General features: G+C 36.6%; 3 protein-coding genes across 3 annotated transcripts; 1 reads left to right on the top strand and 2 right to left on the bottom strand.

Annotated features, from left to right (window-relative positions):
* Window positions 1-3,145: 3,145 nt before the first annotated feature.
* On the bottom strand, window positions 3,146-7,018 carry LOC121423846 (plasminogen receptor (KT)-like). Its single transcript, XM_041619352.1, has 5 exons — window positions 6,979-7,018; window positions 6,095-6,200; window positions 5,580-5,710; window positions 4,821-4,927; window positions 3,146-3,305 (listed from the first exon to the last, which is right to left on the bottom strand). The coding sequence occupies exons 2-5, from the start codon at window positions 6,173-6,175 to the stop codon at window positions 3,193-3,195; spliced, it is 432 nt and encodes a 143-aa protein (XP_041475286.1). The 5' UTR covers window positions 6,176-6,200; window positions 6,979-7,018; the 3' UTR covers window positions 3,146-3,192.
* A 3,661-nt stretch (window positions 7,019-10,679) lies between these two features.
* On the bottom strand, window positions 10,680-24,618 carry LOC121423895 (phospholipase A2, membrane associated-like). Its single transcript, XM_041619426.1, has 5 exons — window positions 24,388-24,618; window positions 21,192-21,245; window positions 13,559-13,727; window positions 12,532-12,665; window positions 10,680-11,412 (listed from the first exon to the last, which is right to left on the bottom strand). Exons 1-5 carry the CDS (start codon window positions 24,440-24,442, stop codon window positions 11,114-11,116), a joined length of 711 nt encoding a protein of 236 aa, XP_041475360.1. The 5' UTR covers window positions 24,443-24,618; the 3' UTR covers window positions 10,680-11,113.
* LOC121423894 (transforming growth factor-beta-induced protein ig-h3-like) lies at window positions 17,328-20,820 on the top strand. Its single transcript, XM_041619425.1, has 5 exons — window positions 17,328-17,679; window positions 18,068-18,282; window positions 19,374-19,560; window positions 19,801-20,016; window positions 20,588-20,820. Exons 1-5 carry the CDS (start codon window positions 17,412-17,414, stop codon window positions 20,725-20,727), a joined length of 1,026 nt encoding a protein of 341 aa, XP_041475359.1. The 5' UTR covers window positions 17,328-17,411; the 3' UTR covers window positions 20,728-20,820.
* Window positions 24,619-26,670: the final 2,052 nt, after the last annotated feature.

Below are 26,670 nucleotides of genomic sequence, written 5' to 3'. Positions count from 1 at the left end.
TTGATGAATCCAAAATGCGAATCAGTGGGTTTTGTTTACATTAAGTGTCCGGACACTTACTTAAATTAAAACTCAATCCATAATTACCGCATGCAACACGCAAGTTGGAGTACATCTGACTTATCTATTGCTGCATTGGCATTCATATCAAGATACCAAATATAATTTTGATGAGGGCTTACCCAAAATTACCACATACAGGCCCGTATTCTGAAGTCGGGTTTAATTTAAACTCAGGTTTAAAGTATGGAAAGCCAATTGTGACTTATATCACTAACAGCAGAGATAAAATATTTCAGCTCATTTGACTCTCAAATCATTCTCAATTGTCTAGGAATTCTGAATAGATAATTATCTTCACCATTGAAGAATTAGGAAAGAGCGCAGTTAATGTAAGAAACATACCATGCAATACACATTTTGACACTTTTGGCTTCCCATAATTTCAGACCATTTTAGACCATGGTCTAAGTTAAACCTGACTTCAGAATACAGAGTTTACATTAGGCATTTACATGGTACATACTTTTACACAAATACTCAATACATATGACATCATCTAATTTACACATTAAGGAGTTCACATCAACAATATTCTTCCAATCTATGGACAGAATGACAGAAATATATTTTACCTAATCAGATCCATTTCCAAGCAAACTGCGTAATATTAAATTCAAAGAGATGTGATGGTTGGATGTTAAAGGTGACTATCAATCACTAAATACATCAAGAAGAACATAAATCTCCTTTTAGAAAGACATTCTCATTAATCATAAACTATGTAATTACAAGCAAATCACAGCAGGAAACAAAACACATTAACACAAGCTTTAATAATTAACATGAATCATCTTAGATCTAATCATTAAGATTTTCAGTGAATTTCAGTAAAAGTCAATCATTGGATTCTAATTACACTAGAGTGACTAATAATTAGAATTCATTCACTATATTGCAACCAATCCTGATTATCATATAACAGCTAATAAACACCTTCTATTATGGATAATTTCTTAATCTAAAATGTGATAATTTTCGGTCTAAAATAATTTGTTTTGTATTTAAGAATAAATACTACGTCAAGAATTACAACATTTTTAACATACACTACTTCTACAACTACTAGTAAAGTCGATTGCTAATTCTATTTTCTATTACCGTACTATGAAGTCCTGGATGACAAAATTTACAAGTAAAAAAATATGGGTCCATTTACTCTCATGGATTGCCAGTGAATTTCAACATATTGATCTCAATTTGTCAAAAAAATCAAACCCTTCATATTTGATTTGATGTGATTTGACTGATTGTTTTTCGTATAATACATTTTTTCATAACATAACAAACATGTACATTAAAAACAAACTGTTTTTGGCATGCATCATAGAGAAAAAGTATATCATTCTAAACAAAATATGATCTGCCAAATCATTACAATCATTTGATGATTGTTGGGTTAATCCACAGCCACATAAGTGAAACTGACCACTGGGTCTCGTGACACAAAGGTTAGCGATTAATCGTACGTTTGTTACGGTCTTAAACTGTAAACTCGTGTTATAGTGTAACTCGCTCCCTGGCTTCTTGAAAATGTTTCCAGTGTGTGCACGCACTGCCTCTGTGTTGTTTGGTACATTTGTTTGTACACCAACGCACCGGATGCACGCATAGGATCCACTGCATGCACACGTACACGATTGCCTATAATTTGCTCTAAATGAAAAAATATGCTGCAGTTTTTACCAGGTTATTATATGTCTTAAATCTCTTTTATTTTGTGATGAGAAAGAAGTGTTTTTCTAGAACGGACTACAACCCCCACCCCAAAAGAAAAACTTTAGTTGGGAAAGAAGCATACAGAGTGTTTGTGCGTGAATATTTTGTACTGAAGTGATTTTCTCACATAAACTCCCCATTCACTGTGCGCTCGTACATATTTGCAATAGAACACTTTTACGCGAACTTACCCTGCGAGTTACACTATAAGCACAATTCGCTTATAAGATCATAACATACGTTTGATTTTCACGACTGTTTGTACATTGTAGTCAATGCAATCATTCACAGAAAAATGTTCTACGATCGTTGCCAAGCTCTGTGTTACGGGTCCAGGACCTTACTTTTATTTTGAATAGTATATTATCAGTTGAGGAGCATTGTGATCAAGTGGATTAGTCTTCCGACTTTGAAACAGAGGGTCGCGGGTTCGAATCCCAGCCATGGCGTAATTTCCTTCAGCAAGAAATTTATCCACATTGTGCTGCACTCAACCCAGGTGAGGTGAATGGGTACACGGCAGGATTAATTCCTTGAATGCACCGAGCGCTGAAAGGCAGTTTAAGCTAAAGCCAGGGTAATAATGATAATAAACACTGCGCCTCAGAATAGATTATTTCTAGATAGATGGCGCTATATAAATGACTATCATTGATTATTATTATTGCCTATTATTTTTCGTTTCCTTGGTGTAATTTGAACATAATCATTCATCTTCAATTCTGGTGGGTGTTTCGTAATGCTATTTTTAGGTTACAAGCGATTTTATGAAGGACTGGTGATCCTTCCTTGTGGTAAGTGCTACCCACAAGTTATCCATTGGCATTGATTAAGTTCTTAAGAAAGGGTCAACAGTCGTTTGTAAAGTCCCTCTTAACTTACGAACAGCTTTATGAAGCACTCACCTGGTACATTTGCTCCAATACCAGTCCTGTAACACAATCATTAGTAATTGATTGCATCATTGACTTTCATGATTGATTGGACATATCAGCAATATCATAAATATCAGTCCTACGGGTATTAGCAATCACTAAACTTTGTTTAGTACTATGGAGCCCCAGGGGGACTGTTTCACAATGCTGTTTGTATGTTATGCATGACTTTAGCATGACCGGTGACCCGTATTACATATAGCTCATGACATATCCTAGGTAGCTGTTTTACCATCTCAGAACATGTTCCAAGGCTGCTTAATGTCATGCATAACTGTATCAATAGCTATATGCATGTGTATTATTATGAAACAGGGTTCGTTTCATAAAACGACAGTTAAAAGTTACTGAAATCCTTCAATCTGATTGGCTGATAGTACATTTATTGTAGAAATTGTGCACTTGGGCCCCTGGACAAGTTTTTTTTCAGGAGAAGAGCACTTGTACACTTGCATCATAGATAGGTATTAGGTGAGATTTAGTCCTGTTTTGATGCCTTAGTCCTGGCTGCTTCGATATCCTCAAAGGTTGGAAGACCATTAGGTAGTGACAGGATAGAAGGTTCTTCGTTCAAGATGCGCTCAGCTTCCTCTGTTGAAACAAAACAAAAGAAATCATGATGATAATCATGACGAGGATCGAGAGTGATGCAAGGGTAGTTTGTTATGGGTTAGAGGTGACTCATAACTGACAATATATTTTAATCAGTTGAAATAATTGGTGTACATTATACAAATAATGCACGCACTTACGTGCATTATTTGTTTTATACAACCCCCTCCTCCCCCATATGTTACCGAGTTGCCCCGAATGCTATATTTGATCTAATTTCTAGATAAATCTAGATAATTCCAGACCTTGCACTATCCTGCACTTTGACGTCAGAGTGCAGGAAAGTGGATTTTGGATGCAATAATGCAATTCGCTGAATATCATGTGATCCGATTTGGACCAATCAGATTACAGAACATTCTTGGGAGTTGTTTAAAAGAGAATGTCACTCCATCTGGATTTGTTTTCTTCTTCTTTCTTCCTCTTCCTCATTCTTTTTCCAAATTCAACCCCCTCCCCCACCCCTTCCAATCTAGCACTTACCCGGATGAGTGTGATGATCAAGAATAATAATAAACAGCACACATGTCAAAACTCCATGGTTGCAACTGCAAAGTATAATTCTGCAACAACAGCCTCGTTATGATTAAAATCAACATATTTGTGCACCAAGAGAAAAGCGGAAGACAGGAGTGGGGGGGGGGGGGGGGGGGATGATCATTCATGACAGTTCAAGAGACTATATAGTTACACCCCACATGCAGCATGGTGTTGTATGCCCACATAAAAGTGACCAATGACCAACCCTGTGTTGTGTTGGGTCTCTCAATGACAGATTGTGTGTTATCATTTTATCAGTGGAGCGTTGTGGCCCAGTGGATTAGTCTCCGGACTCTGAAACAGAGGGTCGCGGGTTCGAATCCCAACCATGGCGTAATTTCCTTCAGCAAGAAATTGATCCGCAATATGCTGCACTCAACCCAGGTGAGGTAAATGGGTACCTGGTAGGAATTTATTCCTTAAAACGCAGCACGCGTAACAGCTGCACTGCTAAAGCCAGGGTAATTATGCTGCATATACTGTAGAGCACTTAGAGACTTCTGACAAAGTATTAAGCGCTATATAAGCAAGTATAATTATTATGAATAGCTAGTCTTAAAATATACCTTTTGAGATAACTATTACTTAAAAAAAAAAGGATTTGAGAAAATAAAACTAGTAAGAAATTAGCCCATAATTTTATTTGTATAGGAAAATGAAATGTTTTGAAGATACACATACATGTACCTTTTTGCTACTTGGTATTAAACATAATTGTTGGCGTATGAATATATCGAGTAGTGAATTAGTGTGTTATCATTCAAATGGGCCTATATCACAGGACTGCATTGCTATGAAAGTTGCATTATGGGTTGGAAACCTGGCCTGATTTGAGTAGTTGAGGACTTGAGATGATTTATATCAAGTTGCTGGTTCGTACATACTTTATAGCTTATGGAAGATAATTGTAACTAGAGTTGAATAAATTAACAAAAAAGGGTCGATTGAACTTACTTCTTATTCTCTCTACCTTGGTATTAAAGCAGTAGTCCCACTGGTAACCGACTAGGAAGGTAAGAGGTATCAGCGGAACAAGAGCCGCCTTGCTACCTTTAGCAGCGCTGTGTAATTAACAAATAATAAGAAACTGTCCATGTCATTGAATTATGGATGAAACTACCTCAAACTACAAACTGATTGGATTTTCTTACATACATAAATACAATGTCCCAAATAATAAATGCACGCTGTAGGATTTGGGAATCAAGAACTCCAAATATACATCTTTTAGCATATTATATTACTGTAATTATTACTATAGTATTATTATTTCTTTGACCAACATAGAAAAGTATGAATACATTACATCAGAAAAACAAGTATACAAGCAAAAGGGGTCAGGGGGCACAAAAGTGAAATTCAGCACTGTTGCCCGGAGGCATGTGCCCCCGAACATGTCATTCCCATGACATAATTCAAATAAAATTCTCTTACACAAAATATTGCACATTGAAAAGTGGGAATGCAAAGGTAGGGGGTGAAAAAAGGAGGTAGAGATGTATTGGAATATAAATAAAATATTGCCACTGCACACAATGCAGAAATATAACTTAGTAAATAAATCAGTACCTCGGTGTTGAACATTAATTCACTGCTTATTGAGTTACAATAATTATTATTCACGAGGTCCAATTTCACAAACTAATTTTACAAACTAATTCTGTAACCATCATTTTGAATGCACATTTATAAATTGAGGGCAATTTGTCTTACCCAGCCAAGCCTGCTACTGCAACAACACCATAGAACGAAGCTAACCAATTGAAGAGTTCTCTCGACCCTGCAAGCTGCATCGCCATACCACGTTCTCTCATTTTATTCTGCATCTGAATTTGACGTTGGACCTGGAAGATAAACCAATAATACAACAATTTCATTTATCCAGGTCTTAGAGTGATATTCAAGTTGTGAGATTAAAAATTTTTTTTAAATATTTTGAGAGAGTATCATACAAAACGGTCCATTCAAAAGGGTGACTCTTCAAGTGCACTTGTAGTTGAAAATCATGATAAAAATGACCACACAGACTGGTCAATTTTTGTGTAGCCCAATACATCAATTCATGCTTGCAATGCATGAGACTCCAGCTAAATTGCGTCAAATCATTGTAGTGGTTTAATCTAATTCAATGTTTGACAGAAATATCCAAGATGATGAATTCTTGAAAGGATGAAGCCAACTAGACTCTGCCTGCGAGATCCTTTATTCATTCTAATGTTATAACTTACGGTGGTAACTTGCATTTCAGTCATGAATTCCTTGTTCTTTTTGAAACTCTCATCCATTGCTTTGGCCATCAGTGACCCCATTGTGACGTCTTAGCAGGTCTACCAGCTAAAAGATAAAAAAATATGAAGGGGAATCATCACACGCTAATGATGTCATAAACAAAAGAGATCATTTTTTTTTTAGTACGGTACCCCTCTGGCTTGGATTCTGGAACCATCTCCCACCTGACACAGCGAACAGCATATTAGAGGTGTTCAAGTCGAAGATCAAAAAGAGCCACCTACGATATATATCACCGCGCCCTCTCTCTCCCCCTGCATTCATACCAAAAACAATTGGTCCAGCAGTGTACACATTCAGATCCATATTAAAATGCATTTGCATCACAGATATTCACCTTTCTAAGGTAGACCCTCTAGTCTAGTCTAGTCAACTTTAACTTATTCATGATTTTGAGTTTCAATTTGGGCCTGGCATTCCATTTCTAATATTTCTATAATTTTTCAGGTTCAATTGAAGTTACAAGTTTGAGTCAAAGCTGGGTTTATAGCCATAACCTCACACAAAGGATGTGACAAAGAAAGTGCTTTAATACCTAAAGATCTAGATCTCTCCACATGAGGATGCGTACCACGGAATTATGTTGTCTCTCATTTCTTTGCGTGCAAAAGAAATCGCATGCACCGGTAATGGAAATAGCCTCCTGAGCAGCATTAACGTTAGGCAACTTGTTCATTTGATTTATACACACTAAAAAATAAGTCAGTCACTAACTCGAATTATACCATTTATCTTCTCACGAAAATGAAAGATTATCAGTACCATTCATTTAAAATATAAATTAAATTTACTTTAAAGGAAAACTGCGTTTATCTAAACTTACTTCGAATCTAAAAAATGCTGCAATCTGACTCTCGGTGTACTCTGTGAATTAGTTGTCTGACTGCGTAGTCTAGTCTATCAATAAAATCTGCGACAAAGATACTTTGTCCAAATTGATCAAGTAAACGGCTAAAAAAACGTATGATTCGCGATGTGTATAAAACAAAAAAAATCTAAATATTTCAATTTTAATGAAATGACATATAGATTGCAAATTATCCGGTGGTAGATCTATTTTTATTTTTCAAGTAGATATATACGATTGAATTTTAGACTAATACATGATGAGTGGGCGTGGCCAATAAATAATGCTTGCAGTGCCATAGAGATGTGCAGCGCATGATATATTAATGCATGAGATTGAGATGGCACTAAATATCACCAATAATGATAACCATAATAACTGTAAACAAAAGCATTATCATGACTATCAATAACCGCTATCAGTTATTTGATTTTTGTAATTTAATCTTATTCAATGTCCAATCTATTTTTCGTATATTTTATGAACTTATGTATTTTTATTTATTCTATTTGTTCATATATTCAGACAGAATAAAAAATTATTGTAATCAGTAAAGCTATTTTCATCGATATCACACAGCATTATTGTTTTTATTATTATTATTATTACATTATTATTATGATTATTATTATCATTATTGTTATCATCATCATCATCATCATCAGTATTATTATTGTTATCTGTATTATTCTTCATTCTTTATTATTATTATTATTATTATTATTATTTCCATTGTCCACAACTTGATGTTCTGTTGGTATATTAAACAGCAACCGGACTTCTTCCAGAAATCTAGGGTTATTGTTTTATATTCTATCAAATGATAATAATAATAATAATTAATAATAATAATAGTTATCAATAATTAATAATAATAATTAATAATTATTATTGTTATTATTATTATTATTATTATTATTATAACTATTATATATTATTTTGAATTAGAAACGAGACTATAAACTGAAGATTAAACATGTCAAATGGGACTATATCATGAAATGAAAAAGTAGCTTATGATAACTTGCAAGGTCAATCGTCACACTCTTTAATACACACACACACACACACACTCTCTCTCTCTCTCTCTTCAATTAATTTCTTTATTTTTCTTTCTTTCTTTCTTTCTTTCCTTCCTTCCTTCCTTCCTTCCTTCCTTCCTTCTTTCTTTCTTTCTTTCTTTCTTTACTCATCACTTTCTTTCATATGTTTTTTTTTGCAGTCGAATGATTTTTATAAGCCGTTGGCAGTGGCACTTTCACATTTATGTTCCTTTATCATTACCATTGTCGTCATCGTGTCATCCTAATGATCGTCATTATCATCATCATCACCACCACAATCACTATCATCATCATCATCACCAACAGCATCGTCAACATTATTACCATATCATCACTATCATCATCAGCAGCAGCAGTAACAACATCATTACCTTCATCATCATCACTATATCATCACCATCATCATCACCAACAGCATCGTCAACATTATTACCATATCATCACTATCATCATCAGCAGCAGCAGCAACAACATCATTACCTTCATCATCATCACTATATCATCACCATCATCATCACCACCAGCATCGTCAACATTATTACCATATCATCACTATCATCATCAGCAGCAGCAGCAACAACATCATTACCTTCATCATCATCATCATCATCACTATATCATCACCATCATCATCACCAACAGCATCGTCAACATTATTACCATATCATCACTATCATCATCATCAGCAGCAACAACATCATTACCTTCATCATCATCATCACTATCATCACCACCATCACTATCATCACCACATCACAGTGGCGTAGCTACGGGGGGCCTGGGGGGCACGTGCCCCCCTGAGATTTGGTGTGCCCCCCCAGGTGCCCCCCCAGAAAAAATTGGCAGAGCAAAAAAAAAGGGAGAAAGAGGAAAAGAAAAAAGGAAAAGAAGAAGAAAGACAAAAGAAAAAAGAAGAGGAAAATAAAAGGAGGAAGACGAGTGAATGAAATAATGTTAGGGGAAGATTTGCAAAAAAAAATCTTTCATGTTACTATATACAATTTTTGCTTGCTCTTCGCGCCAGAATTGCCAGTTCGATGAGATTCATATCTTGCTCAATAGACTGATAAGGAGCAAGTTTTGAAGTCAATATACAAAACATATTTTAGCTCGGACATCTAGCTTTCAATATTTTTTTTTTCATTTACAAATTTAAGTGCTCTGTAAAATATCCGTTTTATGCATTTTAAGCTCACGCTGCGTGGTCACATTGTGTTTGATTTGCCAAGTTCATATTGTCTATGTGAATTCCATTCAACGAATGTTCCATTAAACGAATGTATTCAGAATGCCCAGATTCTAGGTCTAAATATAAAACATGCGCGATAGCCTGCATGTTCTTTATTTAAAGTGTACTTAAATTATCCAGTTTCACATCAGAATATCAATAATTGTCTGCTCACACTTCACATATCATATTTATGATTTACAAAATATGAATAGAGTGTCCTGTTTTTAGGTCTAAAATCTCAATTTTCTTCCTCTCGCGCTACGCGCTCGCATCAATTGTTTAGTTACATACCTATCCCATTTATTAATGCAAAAAGTGCTTAGAATTACCATTTTTTATGTCGGAATGTAAAAAAAATTTGCTCGCGCTTCGCGCTCGCATTATTGAAACATATACCGTCTTCGTGGGTAACTGTAGGCAGTCCTTAACAGGTCCCTTTTCGATATTGATAGAATAATTAATACAAATTTCTGCTCATGCTTGGCATTCGCAGTAACCATCTAGTTACATAAAAATCTTGTTCAGGATCACATATATCATTGCCCAGAATATTAAATTTTCAGGACAAAATACATGGCAGTAAAAAAAAAATCGCTCGCACTTCGCGCTCGCACTTTTTATGAGGCTTATGAGATTTCATGTTTATGTTGTTTTATAAGAATAAAACTAAAATATGACTAATCGGGGATAATATAGGTGAAGATAATTTCTGGCCCCGTCCCTTATTGGCGAAAGTCGGATCCGCCCTTGTGACACATACAGACACACCGGAAAAAAATGGCCGGTGCCCCCCCTGAAAAAGCAAGGACCCCCCAGTGCCCCCCCAGGAAAAAATCCTAGCTACGCCACTGCACCAGCATCGTCAACATTACCATCATCACTATCATCATCATAATTACCTTCATCATCACCATCACCACCATCATCGTCACTGTCATCATCATCATCATCATCAACGTCATATACCTTCGTCATCATCATAATGATAATAATCATCATCATCATCACTACCACCATCATCACTATTATCACCATCATCAACATCATCACTATCATCATCATTACCTTCATCACCATCACCATTCCATCACTATGCCATCATCATCAACAACAACATCAACACAGACAACACTACCAACAATATCATTTTCATCGTTATTGTCACTTTCATCATTGTCGTCTTCGTCCAGTATTTGCTTTTACATAATCCTCATCTTTATTTCATCAGTAACACCCTTCTCCATTTTATTCATGATTCATCAAAATCACCGTCATCGTTGTCGACCTCCTTGTCACCATCTTCATCAATAAATTTATAGCATTATTGTACAGAAGGCCTATTGAAACACCGAGAATAAAAAGTCCAACCAAACGAATGCACTACATTTCTTGTACAAAACTCATGTTTATTTAAAAAGCATTATCATTATAATAAGTAGTATACGATCAATCAGTTAAAAAAAAATTATCATGGCATTATGACCATTATGTTTTTTTGTAAATGGAAATGACTAATTGCGTTTTATCTCTTCTCTTTATCAGATTAAGCTAACATTAGAGAAAGGGTAAGTCATGAAAATGTTACGAAACGAAAACAAGTCAGTATTTACAGATAACTTTACACTAATTATTGTCGCTCCTTATTTTCACCAATCAATCGATTTAACTGATCAAGATAGTAATTAATCATATCATATTTATGAATAGTTCTGAAGGATTGCATGAAAGACTTATGATATTGCACTTTGGTAAATTCTTTTTTTTTGCACGAATACACTGAATGTCCCGTGAAACCTATCCCTCAACGTTAATCATCTTAGGCTATACGGTAAATGGGTGCCGGTTTTACAGTCTCTCGTACCGGTGGTTGCATGGTTGTTTGAACTGCTGGCTGAATTGTAGTGGTTGGCATGGTTGGTGGAAGCGTTTTTGGTCCTGCACCTGGTTTAGCCTTGCAGGTTGATGGACGAATCTTGCCCATCTTGTAGCGATTCTGAACTTGGTTTTGACTGAAGCAGATGGCGGCATCCCTGTCGCATTGGCACTTTGCCTCCGCGCATTCAGTTTTCCCGAAAACGAGCGCCCTCTCAATGTCATTGTAACTAGCTGATGCCTCTGTAATGGAATATCATAAAACTTGAATTCATTTTTTTCATGTTTTTTTAACAATAGTACATACTCAAACAGACCATAAAGTAAAACAATATAATAAATAGTAAAACAAATGAGAACAACAAACCGTGAAGGAGACAACCCCAAAACAACAATGAATAAACGTTTTATGTCAGCTGATTTTAACGCTAAAATGTAAAAAAAATATGTATAATATGATAATCCATTGAGTACTGCAGGTGGGGGGGGGGGGGGTGGTCGTGAGGCAGTGGTATCTAAACTGTTATTTAAAAATGCTTTATTTCTTCATAGAATGGCAGGGGTATCATAATAGCCTGCCCATGCAGTCCTTTCTTTTCCAATACTCTTCTTCTTTAATTCTGTCTTCCCTATTACCCTTTTCACTTTTTCCCTTTCGTTTTTCTGAGTCTCACCACTTGGAAAATCATGGGGGGTCATCCCTTTCCCCAGAGGCGCTACCATGACCCCTATAGATCGGCCGTCAAGTGATAATTTGGAATGAAATTACTTGTTACCTTTACCTGTTATTTTTTAAACTAAAATAACTGGCTGCAGGTTTTACGCCATCAAACTGGTGAAGCAGAGGCGACGCCAGCCAGACCCTTTTAAAGGGGGGGGGGGGGGCGACCTGTCTTTTTTTTAATTCATTCTTAATTCATTTATGGGGAACATAAAAACACATGATCAATTCCTCTCTTTCATGCTTTCCTTCCTTTATCTTCCCTTTTCTTTTCACGTTTTCCTCCTCTCTTTTTCACTACTCTTGAAATATCAGAGGGGCGTTTTGTCCCTGCCCCGCCATGTGGCATCGCCCCCACGGAAAGGGGCATCGAATGAGACGAATATACACTGTAAAAACAGTGGTGTTAAAACTGACACCAATCGGTGTTAATAGAGGACCACACCCTGAGGTGTTAAAATTACGCCCTAAAGATTGAACATAACACCAAAGAGTGTAAATGTAATAATCAAAGGTGTTGTAATAACACCTATAGGTGTAAAACTAACACCAACAATTTAACACCGGTGTAAAATAATTGGTGTGGTCCTCTATGTACACCGGTTAACACCACAGTTTTTGCTGTGTAACCTCGTACTTACTGCAAGTTATATTTGCAGATTGTTTCTTCCCACATCCCTTCATGTCCACAGTGTAGGGGTACAGGAAAGCGAGCTTGGTACATACACCGCTCGTTTCAAGCCTCTCAAGACATACATCGTGGTCTTTACAGCACCTGGAAAATAATTACAGGATGATAAAAACAAACTGTAAACATTATAGTGTAAATGAGTATTGTCTATAGCTCAGTCGGGAGATTCGTTGATTTCGCAACCCGGTGGCACGGGTTACACTCCACTTGGTGTGCTGTAGCACCCTGTAGTAAAACATTTTCCCTCGCTGTCTAGTGCCTCTCTGTTTGCTTGCTTACAAGCAGGAAGCGCATAGGGACATTATGACACAATGCGATATGCGATGTACAAGAACTGCGTTATTATTATTTCTTAGTAATCATGTAAAAGTCACCATCATCATAATCACCAAATTATTGAAGTTGCTACTTTCTGGGAGTATTTTATAAGGATTTGTTGGATGTTGTATCCGGCAACGTCTATTTATCTGAAAGTATCCATAGTAACAGCAAGGCATCTGTACTTCTCAGCCAATCAAAATCAAGGAAAGTTTTAAGACCTGTCAACTTTTCAGATGACATTTGCCAAACACTAAAGCATGACATACAATGACACGGAGCATTTATTCTTTACAATATTCAGTCTTTAATTTATTTATTATAATTGATATTGCCTCATGTGTCACTATTATCGTCGCTATCATGATTTATTAATTCAAAAGAAAACGTTTAATTGATTCTATATTATGCACGTTTATAATCATGCTTTGTTATATCTTGTTGCATTTGTTTTATCGTTACAAACCAGGATGTACACACCCTGTATATAACAGAAATAAATTATTTAATAATAAATTAATCAATTAATTGATTAATAGAATAATAAAATAATAAATTGATTAATGAACTAAGTGAAAGTTGAACTTTTGATTAATGAATTAAAAAAAAAACATTAATCAATTCATTGATTAACTAATATACAAATGTATATTTCTTACTGATCCACGCCATCAACGACAGGTCTGCCTTCTCCTCCGTTGAACAGGCCACAGTGGCATCCGTATCCATGGTAACGAATGGGATTCTTCTTGGTTGTGCATTTGATCATGAGCCCAAAGTGAACAAACAGGTCACTGGGTGCCAGAGAGCCACCATCGACAAGCTCCCCTGTTTGATGAGCAAAAGAAAGTTATAAAGTATAATTGTTAATTAGAATGGTATAAGTCATTATTGATTTGAACGTCAAGGCCCCCATTCCACAGAATGGAGACCATTGAAAGACCACTGAAAGACTTAAAATCGGTGAGGTCTTCAAGATCACTGAAATTTGTCATCTCTGTGGAATGGCTCAGGAAGACCCCTCAAAGAACTTTGAAAGACGGATGGATATTTCTTGTCTTAAACCCCCATTCCACACAGAACAAGACCGCTGAAAGACCATGAATTCTGGTTGATCTTTCAGAGGTCTCTCAATGAACCTACAATGGTCTTTGAGGTCTTACACGAGTTCTGACAAATCTTTCAGTGGTCTTCGTTGTTTTCATGGGCTCCAAAACTTTTTGAAACGGTTCAAAACAATCTTACAGCGGTCTTACAGGAAAATGGTCTTTCAGTGGTCTTTTAGCGATCTTTCGATGAACTTTCAAATGTCTTAATAATCTTTTAATGATCTTCGGCAGTCTCCCAAGATTTTTATGGAGATCACTGTAAGACTCATGAGAGATCATTGAAAGATCATTGAAAAACTATTGAAAGACCAGGCAAAGTCCATGGAAAGAATTCTGAAAGATCACTTGTTGCATAAAAGATCTCTGAAAGACCACTAAAAGACCTTTCAGAGTTCTTTGAAGGGTCTTTCTGAGTCATTCCACAGAGATGACAAATTACAGCTGTAAGACCTCATCAGTATAAGTCTTTCGGTGGTCTTTTAATGGTCTCCATTCTGTGGAATTGGGGCCTTACTGGTTTTAGAGAGTCCTATGGAGATCTTTCATGTACATATATGTAGGCCTATTGATTAATGCAGTATCCCATTCATGCCGTCAAGTGCTCTAAAATCAATTTTTTTACTATTCAACTTCGAAAATTTTCTCGATCGGTCGCTAAACGCTCCCTCGCAAAATAATGTGTAAATACAGAATACATTAATGCTCTCTTAAAGTACGAGGTCTCCTGCAATATAGACTGCAACTTTTTTTTCAAATTAGCTCCCTACATACTTCACCAACCACGAATATAACAATTTCTTAAGCCCACAGAATAATAATAAAATAGTCTAGAACCGCGCCTGAGTGGGAGGTGAAAAGGAAGAAGAAGGAGGAGGAAGGAAGAAGAAGATTTTGACATAACATTCAGAAAATAATATTTATATCATCCTTCTCTCTTTCCTTTTCTCTCTTTCTCTGTCGTGATTTTTTTCTCTTTTTTTTTGGGGGGGGGGGCAGGCGCCCAAAGCCACCAGCTTTATGTATGTATGCCACTATACGTCAACTGCCAAATGAGCATATTTCATAATAAAGTAAGCACAAGGAGGAATAAATCGGATTTGTGTCAATTTCCCCATGATCGCCATCATGCTTGTTTAGGGGCGGTGAGTAGGTGCGAGTGAACGCCGATCCTCCCATACATGGACCTAGGTCCATGATCCCCCACACCCCGCCCACCCTCAATACTTCAAGAAGTGAAAGATGAAACAAGAGGAGAAATAAGGAAGGAAAGGGGGAAAAGGGATGGCTATTTCAGCGAAAATACCGAGAAATCCTCAAATTGGCATGAATCCTATTATTGTTATCTTTTATTTTTTTCAAGTCATGAATGTACAATCTTGGTTATACTTTTATTTTGATCGAAATTTTTTAAATTCTTTCTTGTGAAGCAACGCTAACGAGTAACCCTTTACCTGTTAATATTTGGAATCCACCATGAGCACGTTAGATTCACTGACAGAGTCTGACAATTAATCTTTCCAGGTATTGTCAAGAACAACTTCTATTCATAGCAGGTGTTAAAATGGAGATTCAAGGAATTTGAAATCATTACGTAATAGATCTATATAGCAAGTAAAGGATTTCAAAATAAAATCTCCGGAACTCAATCATTACCGACATAGCAACGATGTGGAAACCTTCCCTCCACTACTATGCAATGAGCCAGATGCTTTCCTATTTCATAATGGAATCCACATGGAATTATCCTTTAGGGCAAATGTGGCAAATCTGTTCTAAATTGATTACTCATTCACAAACGTATGCATGCTTTCTAACAAAGATTTTCTTTATAACATCAACCATGTCAACGCTTATTGTCCGACAGAGCAACATTAAAATGCAGGCAGATGGTATGTGGACACCAGGTACACGTACAAATTGTTAAATATTATATATAGCTTGGTTCTGGGAAAGAACAAAAACGGTGCATAGAAAACACGCTTAAGAAATTGCAGTGATTATGACTGAATCAACCTATTGTTTGATAGATTGTATTCATACTTGTGAGATATTCTTCCTAAAAGGGACCTGTCAGAATCTGACACATTCAGGGGTCTCGGGAGTGAGGAGGGGTAGGGGGTAACCATTCCCTATAGTTCTTCAAGTAACAAAAAATGATGAGATGAAGGAAGAAAGAAGATGAGCATAAAGAGGATAGGTCTTGGTCACGTAAGTTTATTGTAGAACAAATATGGCGCTACCTGTAAGACGCACTGATCTCTCCACCAGTGGTAAGACGTCTTGTACCCCACCGCCTCCCGAATAAAATTATCGTGGTGACGCCCTTGGTCACGCTTTACCAGACATACGTATTCCGGACATTGGACATTGGATCCTAGGGTAGTTTTGAAAAGGGTACTCAACCCGGTTTCAAAAGTTCAATGGGTTACCAACTTTGCGCATAATGCTTTGTTAGGCAGCCCAAATCAAGAGAAATTGTGGCATGTTGGTAACCCATTCAAACCGGGTTGGCCGAACTCTCTCGTGAGCCATTTCGTAGTTCCATTCAGCGCATGATCATAGGAAGGTAATTGAATATTTAATGATAAGCACCAACTATGATCTCTTGATTATTCATTTATTTCTTTTGAATCGTGTTTTTCATTAGATCCACAAAAAACAACGATACGTCCACTAGCGTCGGATATTTCACAGTTGGCCAAGTACGTTGTTATAAGAACATGTTAATGTATTCAAGGTTGAAATGCAACAAATAACTTCATAGAAAGTTAATTGGTGACAGTACTATTCTAGTCACCTTGTCTTTTCAATTTCTTCATCCTGCTATGTTATTGGCATGATTACATAAAACAGTTCTTTGAAATCAGCCTATCATAATGAAAGAAATGAAAGGTCATTTGACCAGAACTGCCTATGAAGTAACTACGAAATTGTATATTAATGGCTCGGGGAGGGGGGGACTGAGCCAACTAAAATAAAGTGGGAAGCAAAAATTGCAATTTCATGGTATTTTTTTGTAACGTATGTGCACAGTTTATTGAACGAAAGGGGATGTATTCCCCCCCCCCCCGCCACGGTTCCGCAACGCCTGGTACCGGTATAGGCCTACATAGCTGCATGATTTTTTTTTTTTTACTTTTGGCATGCTTCGTTACTAAGTGCGAAGACAAAAAATATCCACAACAGGTCTCCTAAAATACTTGATGAAAAGATTGAAGTATGCATTGAACCATTAGAAGAATCCGATTGGAATGTTTTTGTACAGTAGGCATATGCAAGCGGTTCGAGACGGAAGCGAGGGTATAAATACAGGAGATTTTCTTCTTGTCGGCACACCTTGTCACCACGTCTGCCTTGCCGAACGTCTCTCTGCGTCTCGCCTTGCACCACCAAACATCCAGTCATGAAGTCTTTCGTCGTTTTCTTGGCCGTTCTCGTCGGAACGGCAGTCGCCAAGCCGAAGACAATATCTTCCGATGAACTGAAGCAACAGAACAAGGATATCTCGTCCAAGGAGTACCTGAAACGAATCTTCCAGCAATCTCTGGTCTCTTTCGTCGGAAATGACGCCAAAGACATTGTCGGGAATCTAGAAGACCTAGGGCTTCACCAGGCAGCGACCATCGCCAAGCAGGTAGAACTGATGCAGATACTTCGAGACAGTGACCTTCGTAAGTTAACCTCTTGAAATAAATTTTCCCAATAAATTTTACACGTGTACTTCAGGAAATGTTTTTGAACAGAATGAAAAAATGTCTAAATCGGATATGGTGTAACGAGAATGTTGATTTGCATTATTTCGGTGCAGTTCGAGGCATGTCTTCGTGAAAATTTGATTAGCAAACTGTCATGTCTTCGCATTTTTAATTTTTAATGAAGATATGCAGGGCTGCGAACGTCTCATTTTTGTTGAATGATTATGTTCATTAAAATTTTCCCCTCCAAGAATAAGAAATGGACACAGTATTTGAAAAATCAAATTTTATAATCCCACAAACTTGATATATTGTGCTATTGCTTGCCTAACATTTCGATCATGTTTCTCACTCCACACTGTAGCATCTGTCACATTGTTCATGCCCAGTGACGAGGCTGTCCAGAAGTGGAGGCAGGAGCTCCCCGGAAGACAGATGCCAGAGAAGGAGATCTTGAAGAATCTGGTCAAGGCTTGGATCGTTCCAAGGCCATCAGAGGTCACTAATAACCAGAAGGTACAAAGCTTGAATGGTGCCAAGCTGAGATTCAACGTCTACAGTGATGTCGAGGGTGAAAAGGTAATTATGAAGAAACTGAAACTTTGATCTTTCAAAATTTACCCTGCTTAAAACCCGAGGAGAAAAGTTTGAAGATCTTAAATTATCATCTAAACATAATGCCACTTACAGGGTTACTCCGGGCTGAAATATATCTAAATGAGTAAAATTCAAATGATTATTGAGTTATTGAATTTTAGTCACAGCAATGTTTTGTGAAAACTGTTATGCACACCGTCATGAATATTCATTAGGTGGGCTAATGTCCTGTCCCCTCATGAAGTCCAATTTGTTCATACACGTTAGCACAGTGGTGTAAATGAGTAAATAAAATCAAGGGAGGTATCGGCAACGTGTTTATGAAAATTTGCGAGCAGGAAAAAAATCCCAACTTTTATTAGAAAAATAAAAATAAAGATTATATTTCACGCTTCTATTTTTCTTTCTTGAATCTTTGGAAGCCGCCCCCCCCCCCCTCCAAGCCCCCATCTATACGCCACTGTATGTCTCCCTTATAATAATAATAATAATAATGGTGGCTACTTATATAGCGCACAGGTCCACCTTTCGGTGCTCATGGCGCTTTTAAAAAGGCACTGCTATTATTACCCCGGCTAAGTTAGGCAACCGATTAAGGCGCACACAGCTTTTTGAGGAATTACTACACTTATATGACACATTGTGTTGGTAGTGTCGTTAAACCCTTATCAATCAATCCTGCCGGTACCTATTTACATCACCTGGGTCGAGTGCAGCACAAAGTGGATGAATTTCTTGCTGAAGGAAATTACGCCATGGCTGGGATTTGAACCCACGACCCTCTTTTCAAAGTCCGGAGACTAATCCACTGGGCCACAACGCTCCACGCTCCATGATAAAAGAAGTTGTAATGAATATCTAGTTGTGAAATAAATATTAAAATGGGAATACAACATTCGCTTAATGAATTTTCATGAGGCCGTGCATAAAACTGACAGAACATACAAAACTTTTTTTTTCATTGTCCGAATGTGATCAAATTTTCTTGCGTTTTTTCCAGCGGTTATCATCAAAATGGCCTAGTATGTGACTTTGTTTAGCCAAAACTTTTATGAAAATTTTGAATTTTACAGGTCATCACCGTCAACGGTGCTCGAGCCACTCAAGCCATTCTGTGTCCCGGAAGTGAAATCGTCCAGATCGTCGACAAGGTCATCTATCCACTTCCTGTTGGTAATGTCATCGATACCTTGGAAGATAACGAAGCCTTCTCCGTCATCGTCGATCTCGTTAAGCAGGCCGACCTGATAGAACTTGGTGGTAAGTTTGCATCCAATAAATGGACACTTATCGATTTGTAAAAACCCCTCTAACATATTTGTAAGAACTTGGTTACTTTGTATATGTACAAAAGTTTGTTTTCAAAATTTTACATTCGTTTATATAAAATGACCTATCTAACTTGGTCAAATCAGTACTTATGCCATTATTATGAGGATATTTTTTTTATGTTACATTCTATAGTAAAATGAATAACCCCAATCCATTTTTCGATTTCAGTATATGATCCCATAACGGTTATCGTACCCACCAACGACGCCTTCAAAGCCCTCCCATCCGGTGTCCTCGACGACCTAAAACGCGACAACGACAAACTCCGTAACCTACTCAAATACCACGTGATCTCTGACGTCAAATATTCTGTTTCCTTGTCATCTGGACAGCGCATCCGTACAGTACAGGGGGATGACATTTTGATTACCCGCGATAATCAAGGTATGTATTAATCGACCTAGACTCCCCCCTCCCCTTCCAAAAAAAAGTATACATGTAAATCTAAAATTCAAAAAGTACTAGTTTAAAATGTGCAAATTCAAAATGGTTAGAATAATCTAAATCACCTCTTTCTGTAAGAAACTTTAAAAATATATTGGCCCGTATCCTGAAGTCGATTTTAAACTCGGTTTACAGTTCTGGTTTGAAAGCCAAACATTAATTTTTTTTAAGTTGTATGTTTCTTATGTTTAATGTGCTCTTCTCTGATTCATCGATGGTGAAGACAATCATCTATTTATCCTTCCTAGACAATGAATAATTTGATTTGAAAGCCAAATGAGCTGAAGTATATCTCTGTAATTTATGTAATAACTGGCTATCCATACTTGAACCACAATTTTAGACCCGAGTTTTAAGTTAAACCTATGGGCCGTTGTGTTTGAGGAAAAGACTGCCACCGAGTTATGATTAAAATTCTAAACATTCATTTTTCGACCCTACACAGCATGTATGGCATTTTCAGTCTTCTGAAAATATCAAATTAATCGTGATTTTATGTTTTCTGTTTCAGATCAAATTATCCTGAACGAGGATAGAAAGCAGTCGGAAGCTCCACGAGTGATCTCACGTGATATCCCGACCACCAACGGAGTCATCCAAGTGGTCGATAGGGTCCTTCTCCCGCCTCAAAGACACTTCGTTCTCGTATAAACCAGACCAAATTGGCGATCGGCACCATACATTGATCGTTATCACATATCACCATTAATTTCAAACTTTAAATGATTATTTGAATAATTCTGTTTTTTACAGAAATAAAACTACCCCTTTTGTATATTGCATAACTTTTTGTATTCTGATTTTTATTTGTGTGAGGTTACTAAACAGCATTTGTGTTGTATATAGCAAGGGTCTGGAAGTGATTTAAATCTTCACTCAAAAACTGACTGATTTGAACCAGAAAAACTCATTTCCAATTTTGAGATTTTGATCGATAAAATGCCGATCCCATTTCCAGGAGATGCTGCCTATATTGTATAACTACGCAACACCCCAGAAAAGAATCTTGGCATGCATTTTGTTAACCCACCGCTTCCCAGAGCCATGCTGCTTTGTTTGTGTGTATTCCAAGTCCAAGTTGGAGTTGGATAAAAGTGTATGGAGTTATAACTTACCATTTGACTGTCCAGTATTTCTAAACACTGCGATAGGCACAACTATAGCTATCACTGCAGAATAAGAAAAGAAAGTAAAAAAAAAATAATAAATCTGTTTAATCTGTCATTGGGATATTGTCGAATTCTAAATTCGAGGGAGGGGGATAAATGGGGATAATCGGACAGTTTCGCAACCACTTCGCGAACGCTTTCTGGAATATTTTGTTTTTTTTCGAAAGCCCTTCATATGAAAAGGCAACCCATTTGTCCGGTCCGAACCTCTTAATCTGTTCAATATAATTTATACTCAATGTTCCAGAAAGCGTCTGCGTAGTACTTGCAAAAAGAACTCTTCTGATTCACCGAACATGAAATATATTCTGAGGTATTATAAGATGTATATTGCGTGCCAAAGGAAGAACACCAATTCCTGGGATTATGTAATATTACACTAATGAAGGATAAAGTGTGTCATCATTCAACGCCCCCATTTTGGGGGGTTTCCCAGAGACGTTATTCTATTTACCCTCCCACGGACCCTTCTTCCCCTATTTCAGCACCACCCCCCCCCCCACCCCGGCCATTTCAGCACTATGATTCAGAGCTCATGACTATGAAAATTCTAATAGTAAAAATCAGAATAAGCTTTCTATGTCGCTAATGCGTAGGGGTTATTTAGAGTGATCAACATTGAAAGGAATAACATTTTATAATTAAAATTTGACTCTTAGACCAATTGGCTATATGGACATTAACAGCCCCTCGAATCCCCAAACAGAACGCCAATGTAGATTCGTCACAACCAAATGAGTGATACACCCTTCAATATACGCATAAAATTGAGACAAAGAAGGCTTAGAAGTCACAACACTACATTGTCTACATAGGTGCCGTATAACATAAATGGGGGTGGGGACTGTACATTCAACATCTGTGGTCATATTTGCACATGATAACTGACACCCTCCCCCCCCTCCCGTTCCACGGCGGTTGTTAGATCTTGATGTTATCAGCCGGAAGTTCTTTCAGTAACATCTTTCATATCTTTTGAAAATTCAACATCCAGTGAGTCAAATTGATATATCTATAGCCAATCGGGTTTAAAATATTTGCAATACGAAACTTTTTAATCCACAGCTTTTTAGTTCAACAACTCTAGTGAGTCACTAAGTTGTTCCCGACAGTTTTGAAAAGTTTGACTCAATGAGCTGGTACATTGAACATGTAGAGTTATAGATTTCTGTCACTATCAGTTATCCATAGTTAAAGGAAAATCCAGCCCCCCCCCCAAAAAAAAAGGAAATAAATAAAGATAAAAGATATAATGTAATAATAAATAAATATCAGAGAAATTGATTGAAAGTTTGAAATTTTAAAGCAGCCATAACTTATTGTTTGTCCGATTAATTTCAATCTTTCACCATTCTGTTCTATTTTTCTCCTATTACCTTTAAACCACAACTTTAGACAGGGGATTGATTCAAACCCGTGTTCATATTAGGAGCTGAGGTGATGGGAATCAACATGATTTAATCTGAGTCATTATGAATCCTTGGGGTAACCATGGTAACAGACCCTGGATGTCTCTTGTAAAACAGCACATACACAGTGATCAAACAATCTATTGTTAAAGGGTACCCAATCGTGCCAATGTCGAGTAACAATCGTGACAAACCGTAAGGAAGTCATTCATCAAAACTTTCCTGGCCCCTGCGAGGCCCTTGATCAAGTTTTATATTTTGGCACGCAGAGAACAAATAACCTGAAACTATATATAGAAGCTAAAAGAATTTTTTTTTTAACTCGTTTGCTTATAGCACTTATTTAGCAAAAGGTCACACTAATATAAAATTGCGCATACATTCGTTATTCCGAAGCTTCGTTATTCCGAAGGTTCGGATACTCCGAAGGTTCGTATTTCCGAATGTTCGTAAGTCCGAAAAACGAAATGAGGTTCGTAATTCCGAAGGTTCGTTAGTCCGAAAACGTCGTGATTAACGAACCTTATTTTTTTTCGGACTAACGAACCTTCGGAACAACGAACCTTATTTCGTTTTCGGATTATCGAACCTTCGGAATAACGAACCTCGGAATAACGCCACAAATGTTCGGATTTACGAACCCTTTCAGATTAACGAACATCGATGTATAGGCAATTTACGTGTTTCGGAATTACGAACCTTCCGAATTACGAAGTGTAACCATAAAATTGGCTTTAATAGGATTAGAAAACAAAAGAAATGTGAAGAATTGGCAAAAATCCATAAAAGCATCTCTCCTAAACTACAGTTGAAAAAATATATTTTCTAAAGAAAATACATGTATAGAAAGTTGTTTTAGCTTTGCATCCATTATACCACCATCAGACAGATAGTTTCATTACCGTTTCTACCATTTAAATATTTCCAGTAATCACTTCCTATTAAAATATTACGAAAATTATGGTACTGTCCAACGAGTCAGCTGCTCGCCCAGTATGACGTCACATAACTCAAGCCTTTATAAGCCATCGACCCCTTTCTTAATCGTCAAAATTGAATTAACCAATATTTTTCCCGAATTTTTCTGCTCTTATTAAAACATCTTTCTAAATGTACGTTCAGGATTAACATCTCCTGTAATGGTCAATCTCACTAAAACATAAAATATATTTGAATACATAGAGAAACCAGAGTCTGACAGTTTCATCGATTGCTGACGAAGTGTAAAAATTAAATGAAAATAGTAATATGCATATTACATGTATTTTTTTCTAATTTGAGTTTCGATCTGTCGTGTAACAATAGATAAAAAATGAGTTTGAGAATGTCGCGTACTTTGACATAATGTCCCACGCAAATTTAAAATCAAATTTTGGTCGTCATACATTCAATATTCTTTTTACATTATTTTTGTATAGTTCATGAACTCATGAAAGAAAAAAACGTTTATTGTTGGGGGCGTTGCACGAATACGTTCGATTCAAGACAAAAAAAAGTCCCCATCGAGAGTTCTTTGATTAAAAGCAAATATGTAATGAATTTTGGTCTATTTGCATCAACTTTCTTGCAACGCCCAATAAGTTTGATTTTAGACTTACCATGTTACGCTTGATTTGAAATTGAACGTGAGTTTTTCGCAACGCGCCCAAACTGTAGTTTAAAATTTTGAACCAATTATTTAAATAAATGGGAAACCAAATTTCCGATGAAGTATAATTTCAAATAATACTCACCCACGATGAAAGATACGAACACGGCAAAAATTGCCCATTTCTTTTCACAAGCCATGGTTGTTTGTCCTCTTCACTCTCGTCGTGAAATGAAAATTATAGAATGTCTTGTATCACCTAAACGTACCTTCATTTATATGTAATACCTCCAAACTAGAGCCCCACTCACACCAACGAAACCAAATCCAAACCGACCGATTGTATTCAATTCCAAGTAATGTAATGTCTATGATCGGTCTGGGGTCGACCACGGTGGTGGGACTGGACATGACTCATTAGAAGTTGGGAAAGTCGGTAATTGAATGAGTGACTAGATAGGGGGCACAGTCGTGATGTCATCCATGATTGGTCGCTGGTTGCTAGGCAACCAGAGGCTGTAATACTAATTCGGAAATGTAAGGGAAAAGCTGACGTGCAGGGGCTCGGTTATTCTGGGGAGGGGTTACATTAATATTCGTCCAAATTTAGAGTTTTCAGTATGTTTAGAAATAAATGACGTAAAAAGTAGGCCTTAATTTCTCAAAAGTGAAGTTATCTTTCAACTTAATATTTTGATGAGACTTTTATAACAGTTTTTCGTTGTGTCTGCTGAAAAGATTATGTTTTAACTTTGTTAATTCTATCTAGTAACTACATGTTTGTGTTGTTGTGTTATCATTATAAAAAGTAGTATGGTTATTGATTTTTTTTTATTATCATAATCATTATCATTATTATTATTATTATTATTATTGTATTATTATTATTGTTATTATTATTGATATTATTATTATTATTATTATCATTGATATTAATATTATTATTATTATTGTTATTATTATCATTATTATTATCATCATCATCATTATTATTATCATTATCATCATCATTATTATTATAATATCATTATTATTATTAACTATTAATAGGAAGTAAAAATACCCAAATCGCCTTACTGCAATATCTGATTGCTTCATCATTGTATATACAGTTGAAGCCAGAAGTTTACATACACCCAGGAAATTCAAAGAAAAGCTGACATTTGTCAAACGTCATAGAATTTACTGTATCTTATAAAATATTTGTGCTCTCATGACAAATTTGATATCAAATTAATGAGTATGTCATGCCCCTTCATCACATTGCTTTGTCACCAGGAGCTGAAAAATATTTAGGTGAAAATTTTTCCCCCAAAATCTTCATATTTTAGACGAATTAAAAATAAAAACTTGACAAAAACATTTCATATTTGTGCTAGTTACTTCTCATACCAAACATTTCAGATTACACATTTTTGTTCAGTGGTGACATATCATGATAGAAAATGTAATATAAATCATAGATTTGACATTTATGTATTTTTATGAAACGATGTTTGAAAATATTAAAAACTAACAATAGAATACAATGGCATTAATATTACTTTTATTCTTCAAAGAAAATTCCACCTGAAATATACTTTGATCTCAACGGTATTCCAATCATGTGGAAGAGCTTTATATGCTCTTTCATTTGATACCAAATTCTTCATGGTAGTATTTATATTTCTGAAGATATAGTAAATTTGACGATGATTGGCAAGTGAACAAATTTCACTGAATTCCATGGGTGTATGTAAACTTTCGGCCTCAACTGTATGCAGATGATAGAATGATTTGAGAGATTGTTTCGTAGAAAGATATCTTAATGACTTAATACCTTAATGACTTCTCTTTTCTGTGTGAGGGTTCTTGATATGGGTGTGCATGTGTCGAGTTTAAATTCATTGCTTTTACAAGTTCATGCTCTAAGTTGTATCGCATAAGAGTTCAATATGGATGTCTTCCTTACTTATCAGGATTCTCTGAAAAGAACTACCCCTTTTCGGGTCCTCTAATTTCCTCTTTACCCCTCTTCCCGATTAACGATGAAATTATGATTCATTAATTACGATGTAGCCTTCGTATTACCTCCTGCGATGATCCCTCTACCAACGTATAAGCTACCATGTACACCCACTCCCTAACCCCCCCCCCTACCCTCCTATCTCTCTCCACCTCTCCCTCCCTTTCCCTCTTCTTTCTTCTCTCACTGGCCGCCTCTCTTCCTTTTCGTCATGTTTCTCTGTAAAGCTTCTTGTTTCTAATTTCCTTATCCATGTTCATGTTTTCCTCTCTTCTCTTCCAGGGTCGTGTGGTCCAGTGATTAGAGCATTGGACTCATAATCGCAAGGTTGTGAGTTCGAATCCCAACTCTGCCATTGTCTCCACTTTAATAAAAAGGCCCGAGAGTGATATCTGTCGTCTATAACGTCAGCCATTATGACTG

The sequence above is a fragment of the Lytechinus variegatus genome, chromosome 11 (assembly GCF_018143015.1).
Source record: "Lytechinus variegatus isolate NC3 chromosome 11, Lvar_3.0, whole genome shotgun sequence".
Taxonomy (NCBI): domain Eukaryota; kingdom Metazoa; phylum Echinodermata; class Echinoidea; order Temnopleuroida; family Toxopneustidae; genus Lytechinus; species Lytechinus variegatus.
The sequence above is the reverse complement of the archived record's forward strand: the minus strand, read 5'-3'. Positions and strand labels throughout refer to the sequence as shown.

Coding starts and splice junctions, on each gene's coding strand:
- LOC121423895 (XM_041619426.1), bottom strand. CDS start 24,442: ATGGCTTGTGAAAAGAAATGGGCAATTTTTGCCGTGTTCGTATCTTTC. Junction 21,246..24,387: donor GTTCGTATCTTTCATCGTGG/GTGAGTATTATT, acceptor CTTATTCTGCAG/TGATAGCTATAGTTGTGCCT. Junction 12,666..13,558: donor GTCGTTGATGGCGTGGATCA/GTAAGAAATATA, acceptor ATTATTTTCCAG/GTGCTGTAAAGACCACGATG.
- LOC121423894 (XM_041619425.1), top strand. CDS start 17,412: ATGAAGTCTTTCGTCGTTTTCTTGGCCGTTCTCGTCGGAACGGCAGTC. Junction 17,680..18,067: donor ACTTCGAGACAGTGACCTTC/GTAAGTTAACCT, acceptor TCCACACTGTAG/CATCTGTCACATTGTTCATG. Junction 20,017..20,587: donor GATTACCCGCGATAATCAAG/GTATGTATTAAT, acceptor TTTCTGTTTCAG/ATCAAATTATCCTGAACGAG.
- LOC121423846 (XM_041619352.1), bottom strand. CDS start 6,175: ATGGGGTCACTGATGGCCAAAGCAATGGATGAGAGTTTCAAAAAGAAC. Junction 4,928..5,579: donor GCAGTAGCAGGCTTGGCTGG/GTAAGACAAATT, acceptor TTAATTACACAG/CGCTGCTAAAGGTAGCAAGG. Junction 3,306..4,820: donor CAAGGTAGAGAGAATAAGAA/GTAAGTTCAATC, acceptor TTGTTTCAACAG/AGGAAGCTGAGCGCATCTTG.